The sequence below is a fragment of the Salvelinus alpinus genome, chromosome 1 (genome assembly GCF_045679555.1).
Source record: "Salvelinus alpinus chromosome 1, SLU_Salpinus.1, whole genome shotgun sequence".
In the NCBI taxonomy this organism is placed as follows: domain Eukaryota; kingdom Metazoa; phylum Chordata; class Actinopteri; order Salmoniformes; family Salmonidae; genus Salvelinus; species Salvelinus alpinus.
In genome coordinates this window covers 75,107,644-75,120,145 of record NC_092086.1, presented here as the reverse complement: position 1 = coordinate 75,120,145, position 12,502 = coordinate 75,107,644, and the positions used below count along the sequence as shown (strand labels likewise).

General features: G+C 42.2%; 1 protein-coding gene across 1 annotated transcript in view; it reads left to right on the top strand.

Moving 5' to 3' along the window:
* The first annotated feature begins 66 nt into the window (after positions 1-66).
* LOC139548860 (F-BAR and double SH3 domains protein 2-like) overlaps positions 67-12,502 on the top strand; it is a 48,531-nt gene continuing 36,095 nt past the window's right edge. Inside the window, exons 1-3 of the mRNA XM_071358798.1 lie at positions 67-331; positions 6,586-6,683; positions 11,982-12,027. Coding sequence (XP_071214899.1) covers positions 311-331; positions 6,586-6,683; positions 11,982-12,027 — 165 coding nt within the window. The 5' untranslated portion in view covers positions 67-310. The remainder of the gene's footprint in view (positions 332-6,585; positions 6,684-11,981; positions 12,028-12,502) is intronic.

Below are 12,502 nucleotides of genomic sequence, written 5' to 3'. Positions count from 1 at the left end.
ATTCCCAACAATGAGCAATGCAATCCCCACGAAAAGTCCCGTGCACTTCCTCAGCGTGCCGCCATCCCCCGTTTCTCCTCCACCGGAAACCCCGCTGAATCGCAAACTTCGCTTTTATGTTCCCGGAGGCAGTCGATTTTCAACAGGACTTCATCGGTGTGTTGAGTTGGGTCGTCATGGCCGCCTGAACCAGACTAAATTCACCCAGTGCGTGGTTATCATTCTGTAATTTACATACAATCGAAAGTTTTTTTGCGGATTAACGTCAATATTTGTTAGGGGGGGGGGAAATCCATGTAAAAATTCTAACATGCAGCCTCCGCCAAGAAAGGTGAGTTGGCCCGGTTTTACTTTTCTCTGCGAATGTTTCGACGAATGTTGCTTATGTAGCCTAATTATTGAAAGATGCACGCTTTGTTGTTGTCCAATTTTAAGATATGCAACCACCAGGTCGGCACAACGTGTTATAACGTCAGTTCGTATCAAACGCAAACACGACCTTTTGGTTAGTGAGTTGTTTTAGATATTCTAAACTTGAATATTTTTTTGAATGTTCCAAAGTAGCCTAAGAAATGTCCTGGGTAAAATGGTACTCAATTCAATAAAAAAACGAATGTTCTCACGGTTCCAAATTGTAGCCTTTGCGTGGCTTAAACTATATAAAAATATATATACATACATTGTAACAGTCTTAGTGGAGAGTTGTTACAAGCGAACGCGGTGCTGAATGTAGACCTCTAAAGATGAAAGGTAACTAAAACAGCAACAAACATGGGAATCCTGTTATATCATGTTCCAAAAACATTACACAGAGAAGTCTGTTGCTGTTTGGATAAGAAATTGTACTTCTGTTAGAATTCCTATAGTCGAGGTTCAACTATATCAAATTCTTTAGAGTCAAGAGTTGTTGTTAATGAAATAACTGGATTTTATACTGGACAAAAATATGAATGCAACAAGTGTTGGTTTCATGAGCTGAAATTAAATATCCCACAAATGTTCCATATTCACAATTTTTTTGCACACATTTGTTTACATCCCTGTTAGAATTTCATCTACTTGACATGTGTGGCATATCAAGAAGCTGATTAAACAGCTTGATTATTACACAGGTGCATCTTGTGCTTGGAACATTAAAAGGCCACTCTAAAATGTGCAGTTTTGTCACAACACAATGCCACAGATGTCTCAAGTTGAGGGAGCGCGCAATTGGCATGCTGACAGCAGGAATGTCCACCAGAGCTGTTGCCAGATAATTGAATGTTCATTTCTCTACCATAAGCCACTTCCAACATCCATTTTAGATTATTTTGCTGTATGTCCAACTGGCCTCACCACCGCAGACTCCATGTCACCACGCCAGCCCAGGATCTCCACATCTGCCTTCTTCACCTGTGAGATTGTCTGAGTGGGCCCTGAGGAGTATTTACGTCTGTAATAAAGCTTGTTTGAGGGGAAGAACATTCTGATTGGGTGGGCCTGACTTACAAGTGGGTGGGCCTGTGCCCTTGTCCAGTCATGTGAAATCCATAGATCAGGGCCTACTTCATTTATTTCAATTAACTGCTTTCCTTATGAACTGTAACTCAGTAAAATCTTAGAAATGACTGCATGTTGTGTTTATTTTTGTGAAGTATGAATTATCACTGTTACAGTACATTTGACATTTGTTATGTTCATGATTGTTTATGGATTACATTTCTCTCAAACAGGGGAGCTTTAGCATACTAATTGCTGAGGAATAGTCCAAAGCCATTCAGATGTCAGTGGTAGCCCTGCAGATGATTCATTTCCTGAAATAGAAACACACCGTGGCCTATTAGATCAACCACTTGACCTGTTTTTGTAGTTGCCTGAATATAGCCTTATTTCAGCCTCAGTATATTTTCCCCTAATGATCGGCTGTGTTAGTCAGATAACTAATGCTCGTGTGAGATCATTGAATAGTGTCCGAACTGACCATTAGTTTCAAGTTTTTAATGTCATGCGCACAGGTACATTGAAATGCCTTTCTTGCATGCTCCAAACCCAACACTGCAGTATTCAATATAGCACTAAAAATAACATAAGGTCAAAGCTGTGGGAAGTAGGAAAATCTGAATTTAATATACACCACATGACCAAAAGTATATGGACACCTGCTCGTCGAACATCTAATTTCTAAATCATGGGCATTAATATGGAGTTGGTTCCCCTTTTGCTGCTATGACAGCCTCCACTCTTCTGGGAAGGCTTTCCACTAGATGTTGGAACATTGCTGCGGGGACTTGCTTCCATTCAGCCACGAGCATTAGTGAGGTTGAGCACTGGTATTTCGTATTTTATTAGGATCCCAATTAGCTGTTGTGAAATTCGCAGCTACTCTTCCTGGGGTCCACACAGAACATGACATAATACAGAACATTAATAGATAAGGACAGAACTACATACATTTAAAAATGCCACACACAGTCTACATATCAATACATACACACATATCTATGTCAAATAGGGTGATGTTGGGCAATTAGGCCTGGCTCTCAGTCGGTGTGCCAATTCATCCCAAAGGTGTTAAATGGGGTTGAGGTCAGGGCTCTGTGCAGGCCAGTCAAGTTCTTCCACACCACTCGACAAACCATTTCTGTATGGACCTCGCTTTGTGTACGAGGGCATTGTCATGCTGAAACAGGAAATGGCCTTCCACAAACTGTTGCCACAAAGTTGGAAGCCCAGAATCGTCTAGAACAGTGGTCACCAACATTTTCTGCGTCAAGATCACTTTCGCAGTCAAAAAGCAAGCTGAGATGTACTGCTCAGATACATTTTTTATATATATATTTTTTTTTACATTAACGTCACACATAGATTTGTAGAAATTATGTTGGTTTAGCGCTTGTGAGGCACTGTGGAGCATGAATTGAAATCATTCGCTTTTTTATTTTACTTGACTGATGGTCAACGAGGTCAAATCACGATGTCAGTGATCTTCAGGTCGAAAAGTCGGAGCTCTAGAAAGATGCCCAGAGTTTCCGACTTGGAATTCCGAGTTGGGTGATCATTGAAAACGATTTTTCCAACCGCCTCTCACAGTCCCTGCTCTCTCCTTCCTTTCCTCCGGTGAGACTGACCAGAGAGAGGGGACACCGTCTTCCACCTGATGGTGAAACTCAAGTCGCACCGCGTCTGCTTCATGCACAAATTCATGTTGTTCCTATGACCAGAGAAAGTTAAATATTCCTTATTATTAAAATCGACACGATGAGCTGTAAATAATAATAAAACGCAGGGCTATCGATACTTGGCTACTCAGAAGAGCATTTTGTAATAGTGTTGAATAATTTCTACAGAAATATTTGGTGATCGACTAGGAATGCCTTGAAGATCGACCAGTCGATAGTGATCGACCGGTTGGCGACTACTGGTCTAGAATGTGATTGTATGCTGTAGCATTAAGATTTCCCTAAACTGGATCTAAGGGGCCTAGCCCGAACCATGAAAAACAGCCCCAGACCATTATTCCTCCTCCACCAAACTATACTGTTGGCACTATGCATTGGGGCAGGTAGCGTTTTCCTGGCATCTGCCAAATCAAATTTTGTCACCGATTACAACAGATACTGTGAAAATCTTACAAACCCTTAACCAATAATGCAGTTAAGAGTTAATAAAATATTTACACAATAAAATAAAGTTAAAAAATAGTAACACAATAATGAGGCTATATACAGGGGTACCGATACCGAGTCAATGTGGGGTACAGGTTAGTTGAGGTAATATGTACATGTAGGTAGGGGTAAAGTGACTATGCATAGATAATAAAGAGCGAGTAGCAGTAGCGTAAAAAAGGGGGGGTCAATGCAAATAGTCTGGGTAGCCATTTGATTAACTGTTCAGCAGTCTTATGGCTTGGGGGTAGAAGCTGTTAAGGAGCCTTTTGAACCTAGACTGGGAGCTCCGGTACTGTTTGCCATGCGGTAGCCGAAAGAACAGTCAGCATCCCGGAGTCACCTCTTCACTGTTGACGTTGAGACTGGTGTTTTGTGGGTACTATTTAATGAAGCTGCCAGTTGAGGACTTGTGAGGCATCTGTTTCTCAAACTAGGCTCTCTAATGTACTCGTCCTCTTGCTCCGTTGTGCACCGGGGCCTCCCACTCCTTTTTCTATTCTGGTTAGGGCCAGTTTGCACTGTTCTGTGAAGGGAGTAGTACTTTTACGAGATCTTCAGTTTCTTGGCAATTTCTCGCATGGAATAGTCTTCATTTCTCAGAACAAGAATAGACTGACGAGTTTCAGAAGAAAGGTCTTTGTTTCTGGCCATTTTGAGCCTGTAATCGAACCCACAAATGCTGACGCTCCAGATACTCAACTAGTCTAAAGAAGGCCAATTTTATTGCTTCTTTAATCAGAACAACAGTTTTCAGCTATGCTAACATAATTGCAAAAGGGTTTTCTAATGATCAATTAGCTTCTTAAAATGAAACTTGGATTAGCTAACACAACGTGCCATTGGAACACAGGAGTGATGGTTGCTGATAATGGGCCTCTGAATGCCTATGTAGATATTAGATATTCCATAAAAAATCTGTCGTTTCCAGCTACAATAGTCATTTACAACATTAACAATGTCTACACTGTATTTCTGATAAATTTTATGTTATTTTAATGGACAAAAAATATGCTTTTCTTTAAAAAACAAGGACATTTCTAAGTGACCCCAAACTGAACGTGTGTGTGTGTACACACATACAGTAAAAGTCAAATGTTTGGACACCTTCTCATTCAAGTGTTTTTCTTTATTTTTACTTTTTTCTACATTGTAGAATAATAGTGAAGACATCAAAACTATGAAATAACTAGAGGTCGACTGATTTCTGGAGGACCAAAAAAGATGATACCGATTAATCAGCCGGGTTTGATATATATATTTGAAATAATGACAATTACAACAATACTGAATGAACAATGAACACTTTTATTTAACTTAATATAATACATAAATAAAATCAATTTAGTCTCAAATAAATAATGAAACATGTTAAATTTGGTTTAAAAAATGCAAAAAGTGTTGGAGAAGAAAGTAAAAATGCAATATGTGCCTTGTAAAAAAGCTAACATTTAAGTTCCTTGCTCAGAACATATGAAAGCTGGTGGTTCAATATTCCCATTAAAGAAATATTAGGTTGCAGTTATTATAGGAATTATGATGCGTCGACTATTTCTCTCTATACCATTTTGTATTTCATATCATAAACCTTTGACTATTGGATGTTCTAATAGGCACTTTAGTATTGCCAGCCTAATCTCAGGAGTTGATAGGCTTGAAGTCATAAACAGCACTGTGATCAAGCATTGCTAAGAGCGGCTGGCAAACGCAGTAACGTTTGAATGAATGCTTTCTAGCCTGCTGCTGCCTACCACCGCTCAGTCAGACTGATATATCAAATCCCAGACTTAATTATAATATAATAAACACAGAAATACGAGCCTTTGGTCATTAATATGGTAAAATCCGTAAACTATCATTTCGAAAACAAAACGTTTACTCTTTCAGTGAAATATGGAACCGTTCCGTATTTTATCAAACGGGTGGCAACCCTAAGTCTAAATATTGCTGTTACATTGCACAACCTTCCAAGTTATGTCATAATTATGTAAAATTCTGGCAAATTAGTTCGCAACGAGCCAGGCGGCCCAAACTGTTGTATATACCCTGACTCTGCGTGCAATGAACGCAAGACAAGTGACACAATTTCCCTTGTTGATATTGCCTGCTAATATGAATTTATTTGAACCAATATGCAGGTTTAAAAATATATACTTGTGTATTGATTTTAAGAAAGGCATTGATGTTTATGGTTAGGTACATTGGTGCAACGACAGTGCTTTTTTTGCGAATGCGCTTGTTAAATCATCACCCGTTTGACGAAGTAGGCTGTGATTCGATGATAAATTAACAGGCACCGCATTGATTATATGCAACGCAGGACAAGCTAGTTAACTACACGTAGTTGATGATATTACTAGGTTAACCAGTGATTATGTGAAGATAGTTTTTTATAAGATAAGTTTAATGCTAGCTAGCAACTTACCTTGGCTCCTTGCTGCACTCACGTAATAGGTGGTCAGGCTGCCACGCTGTTTCCTCGTGGAATGCAATGTGATTGGCCATAATCGGCATCCAGAAATGCCGATTACCGATTGTTATGAAAACTTGAAATCGGCCCTAATTAATCGGCCATGCCGATTTAATTGGTCGACCTTCTAGAAATAACACATGGAATCATGTAGTAACCAAAAAAAGTGTTAAACAAATCAAAATATATTTTATATTGAGATTCTTCAAAGTAGGCACCCTTTGCCTTGATGACAGCTTTGCACACTCTTGGCATTCCATCAAGCAGCTTAATTTAAAAAAATGTGTGCTAAGTTTTCTGTTGCAATTGTTTTTGCTACAGTGCAGATATAGAGAGACTGTTAACAATAATGTGTTTGTGCTTATATGACATTCAGTGCACTTTTTAGGAGTTTACGGTATTCTTCTCCGTATATGAGAGATGGATTTGGTTGTCTAGTCCATTTCTTCTGACATTTTTTTTCTCCCTCAGGTCAAGGTTACCCAGGAGCTAAAGCACACTCATGCTGAGCAGATGAGCAGACTACACATCAAACACCAGACAGAGTGTGACCTACTAGAGGACCTGAAGTAAGGGGATGGTGGAGGGAGCCGGTGGATGGCAATTGAGGCTGCGTCTCTATCCCCAGTTCCAAATCAACCCCTACTACCTAGGCGCTTGCGTAGTTGTGAAAGGCTTGGATAGATATAATCAATGACAATTCTACATGGGGGGGGGGGGGGGGGGGTTTAGCCACTATTACCATATTGGTAATACCAATCTGATCTTTGTACATGTCTATGACATGAAGTACCCTGGCAGGGAGGCTAAGGGTTTATTTGGAATGTAACGGTAGTCTTGGGTTTCGCTTTCTTTTCTTTGGCTTAGTTGAGGTGGCACCGCCCACACTAAACAGCTGGAAGTGAAAAGCAAGGAGGGCCTCCACTCCAGATGTTCTGGCTGCCATAAGTAGTTTGTTGGGGGGAAAGAGAGGATAACAAAGAGAGAAGAAAAATACCTAGAGATCGAACAAGCCCGAAATGTTCAGCCAGTCACTCTAGGAGGAAAATCGAAGTTGGATAAAAATACCTTTCAGTGTTAAAATAAGAGTTGCACCATTCCCAAAGATTCCTGGAATCAGGATGGAATAATCAGGAAATCTTGGAGTCGTGCAAATGGTATTATCGAGAAAATTACCAGAATAAAATAAAAAACATGGCACAGGGAGAATGATAGGGACAAGCATTGATATAGTAAAGGGAGGCAGGGATGTGTTCAATAGGTACCAAACAGACTGAAACAGGGAGGGACTACCTGGACTCCAATAAGAATTATTTTTTTGTTTTCCATTGCACAGAAATTTAAATCGGTGTTCTCCAATGAACATGACCCATGCAGAGGGAAAGGAAAACAGGCCAAGAGGACATGCACATCATCATAGAGGAAGCTGGATCTGTTGTGTCAGTTTGGCCTTGCTGTATACTAGAGCACTCAGACAAATATTAACACACACTGTAATTACTATAAAATGCCCAGTGAACGTGTGCTAGAAAAGAAGACTCAAGAGCCGCGGTGTCTGACTGTGGCCCTAGACCTCAGAGGCTCTCGTCCTCTAATCAAGGAGGCTGGAGGGTAGGGAGCTTGCAGGAAGCTCCCACTGATGCACCACCTTTTGTAGAGCCTTCCAGATGAGGGAAGTACTGTTGCTGTAGCAGGCGGTGATCCAGCTGGTCAAGAGGCTCTCAGTTGTGCAGCTATAGAACTTCTTGATGACCCGAGGGCCCATGCAGAATTTCTTCAGTCACCTGAGGTTGAAGAGACGCTGTAACGGTGGTGGTGTGATTGGACCATTTTAGGTCCTCTGTGGTGTGCACGCTGAGGAACTTGATGCTTTTGACCCTCTCCACTGCAGCCCCGTCCACTGCATCTGCTGTTTCCTGAAGTCCATGATCACCTTGGTTTTGTTGACGTTGAGGGAGAGGCTTTTCCTGGCACCACTCTACCAGGGCTCTAACCACCTCCCTGTAGGCTCCCGTCGGCGATCAGGCCCACCACTGTCATGTTGTTGGCAAACTTAATGATGGTGTTGGAGTCGTGCATGGCCACACAGTTGTGGGTGTACAAGAGGGGGCTGAGCACACAACCCTGGGGGCCCCCCGTGTTGCAGGTCAATGTGGCAGAGGTGTTGTTGTCTACCCTCACCACCTGGGGTTTGCCTGTCAGGAAGTCCTGGATTCAGTTGCATAGAACAGAGCCTGGAATAGGGAGAGAGACCGGGAGAAAGGAGGGACTAGTGGCCCGGGAACGGGAGGACAAATAAGTACAGTTACAGAAAGAATTAGGATTATTTTTGTTGTGAGAGTGGAGGGAAGGACATAGGCCACAGTTGTGGTTCTCCAACTGTTTACATGTGAGAGAGAACAAGCTGTGCCATACTCTGCTCACTCCTGGAACTGTAAAGACTCCAAATAACACAACTGGGACCCTGGGGATTATTCATTAGACATCAAACGGAAGAAAACAGACTGAAACAGGGAGGGACTATTTTAACCAATAATGCATTTGAATCTTTGTTTTCTGTTATAAGTGTTTTCCGTTGCATGCCCTAATGAATATGACCTCGATAAGCAGTGAAATAGAATGGAGTATAAATATTACAGCACATCTACACTGCATAGTTATATGCACCACTCTACTATTTTGATCAATCAAACGATTTGTAACAATTTATAATTTATTTAACAAGCCATCACATTCATTAGATATCGGATTGATACACTATACAGTGGGGCAAAAAGGTATTTAGTCAGCCACCAATTGTGCAAGTTCTCCCACTTAAAAAGATGAGAGAGGCCTGTAATTTTCATCATAGGTACACTTCAACTATGACAGACAAAATGAGAAAAAAAATCCAGAAAATCCCATTGTAGGATTTTTTATGAATTTATTTGCAAATTATGGTGGAAAATAAGTATTTGGTCACCTACAAACAAGCAAGATTTCTGGCTCTCACAGACCTGTAACTTCTTCTTTAAGAGGCTCCTCTGTCCTCCACTCGTTACCTGTATTAATGGCACCTGTTTGAACTTGTTATCAGTATAAAAGACACCTGTCCACAACCTCAAACAATCACACTCCAAACTCCACTATGGCCAAGACCAAAGAGCTGTCAAAGGACACCAGAAACAAAATTGTAGACCTGCACCAGGCTGGGAAGACTGAATCTGCAATAGGTAAGCAGCTTGGTTTGAAGAAATCAACTGTGGGAGCAATTATTAGGAAATGGAAGACATACAAGACCACTGATAATCTCCCTCGATCTGGGGCTCCACGCAAGATCTCACCCAGTGAGGTCAAAATGATCACAAGAATGGTGAGCAAAAATCCCAGAACCACACGGGGGGACCTAGTGAATGACCTGCAGAGAGCTGGGACCAAAGTAACAAAGCCTACCATCAGTAACACACTACGCCGCCAGGGACTCAAATCCTGCAGTGCCAGACGTGTCCCCCTGCTTAAGCCAGTACATGTTCAGGCCCGTCTGAAGTTTGCTAGAGAGCATTTGGATGATCCAGAAGAAGATTGGGAGAATGTCATATGGTCAGATGAAACCAAAATATAACTTTTTGGTAAAAACTCAACTCGTCGTGTTTGGAGGACAAAGAATGCTGAGTTGCATCCAAAGAACACCATACCTACTGTGAAGCATGGGGGTGGAAACATCATGCTTTGGGGCTGTTTTTCTGCAAAGGGACCAGGACGACTGATCCGTGTAAAGGAAAGGATGAATGGGGCCATGTATCGTGAGATTTTGAGTGAAAACCTCCTTCCATCGGCAAGGGCATTGAAGATGAAACGTGTCTGGGTCTTTCAGCATGACAATGATCCCAAACACACCGCCCGGGCAACGAAGGAATGGCTTCGTAAGAAGCATTTCAAGGTCCTGGAGTGGCCTAGCCAGTCTCCAGATCTCAACCCCATAGAAAATCTTTGGAGGGAGTTGAAAGTCCGTGTTGCCCAGCAACAGCCCCAAAACATCACTGCTCTAGAGGAGATCTGCATGGAGGAATGGGCCAAAATACCAGCAACAGTGTGTGAAAACCTTGTGAAGACTTACAGAAAACATTTGACCTCTGTCATTGCCAACAAAGGGTATATAACAAAGTATTGAGATAAACTTTTGTTATTGACCAAATACTTATTTTCCACCATAATTTGCAAATCAATTCATAAACAATCCTACAATGTGATTTTCTGGATTTTTTTTTCTCATTTTGTCTGTCATAGTTGTCTGTCATAGTACCTATGATGAAAATTACAGGCCTCTCTCATCTTTTTAAGTGGGAGAACTTGCACAATTGGTGGACTAAATACTTTTTTGCCCCACTGTATATACAAAAGTATGTGGACACCCCTTCAAATTAGTGGATTTGGCTATTTCAGCCACCCACTGCTGACAGGTGTATAAAATTGAGCACACAACCATGCAATCTCCTTCGACTTGGCACCGTCATAGGATGCCACCTTTCCAACAAGTCAGTTTGTAAAATTACTGTCCTGGTAGAGATGCCCCTGTCAACTGTAAGTGCTGTTATTGTGAAGTGGAAACACCTAGGAGCAACAACAGCTCAGCCGCGAAGTGGTAGGCCACTCAAGCTCACAGAACGGGACCACCAAGGGCTGAAGCGTGTAAAAATCATCTGTCCTCGTTTGCAACACTTATTACCGAGTTCCAAACTGCCTCTTGAAGCAACATCAGCACAAGAACTGTTCGTCAGGAGCTTCATGAAATGGTTTTCCATGGCCAAGCAGCCGCACACAAGCCTAAGATCACGATGTGTAATGGAGTGGTGTCAAGCTTTCCGCCATTGGACTCCTTTGGACTCTGAAGCAGTGGAAATGCATTTTCTGGCAGCTTCACCATCTGGCAGTCCGACAGACAAATCTGGGTTTGGCGGATGCCAGGAGTACGCTACCTGCCCCAATGCATAGTGCCAACCATAAAGTTTGGTGGATGGCTGTTTTTCATGGTTAGGCCACTTAGTTCCATTAACGCTAGAGCAGCCAATAACATTCTAGACAATTCTGTGCTTTATTTTTTATTTAACTAGGCAAGTCAGTTACAAAGAAGTCAGTTACAAAGAACAAATTCTTATTTACAATGACAGCCTACACCGGCCAAACCCGGACGACGCTGGACCAATTGTGCGCCGCCCTATGGGACTCCCAATCATGGCCGGTTGTGATACAGCCTGGATTCGAACCAGAGTGTCTGTAATGTCACCTCTAGCACTGAGATGCAGTGCCTTCGACCGCTGCGCCACTCGGAAGCCCACTTTGTGGCAACAGTTTGGGGAAGGCCCTTTCCTGTTTCAGCATGACACTGCCCCTGTGCACAAAGCGAGGTCCGTACAGAAATGGTTTGTCAAGTTCAGTGTGGAAGAACTTGACTGGCCTGCACAGAGCCCTGACCTCTACGCCATCTAACACCTTTGGGATTAATTGGAAAACCGACTGAGAGCCAGACCTAATCGCCCAACATCAGTGCTCAACCTCACTAATGCTCTTGTGGCTGAATGGAAGCAAGTCCCCGCAGCAATGTTCCAACATCTAGTGGAAAGCCTTCCCAGAAGAGTGGAGGCTGTTATAGCAGCAAAGGGGAACCAACTCCATATTAATGCTCATGATTTTTAAATGAGATGTTCAACGAGTAGATGTCCCCGTACTCTTGTTCATGTAGTTATGATGCCTAGCATGTCATTGGCTTTTGAATCTAAATGTACCATGCTTTGCTTAACTTATATAGTCTTGTAGTGTCCATTCAGTCTCTTTTCCCAGTTAATTATTATATGGTGTATATCATTCTGTTCTACCTTTGTTCCTTGTAGGACATTCAGTACGAAGAAAGCCGCTGTAGAGAGGGACTATGCCCAGGTGAGTGTTCTCTCTCTCTCTCTCTCTCCATCCTTAGTTCGCTCTCTCTATCACTCTGGATGCGTGTTCATTTCTGCATATGGATGACATTATATTGTGGCATTGCTGTCGTCTTCTCATTTGTGTCGCCAAAAAAAGAATCTCCCAATAATGACACACAAAGACACCAACTGCGCCACCATACGAGGTTTGGGTATAGTTAAGGTTGGCGTCGTTGGGAGGATCAGGGCTCAGTTGTGGTCTGATGGATTACTCCTCTATCTGAGAGGACCACTCTAAGGGCTCAGACACATTTTCTGGCCGAGCGTACTTAGTACCTCCTGAACGTAATTTTCGAACCGAGTGCGCACCTACTTTACATGTAGAATCGCGTTAAAGTTTTGGTAGTCATACGCTACAGCAGGTGGTCCCTAAATCAGACGACCACTAGATCCTCATTCGATGCGATGTGTGTCAGCTCTAAAGTCTTCTGTCT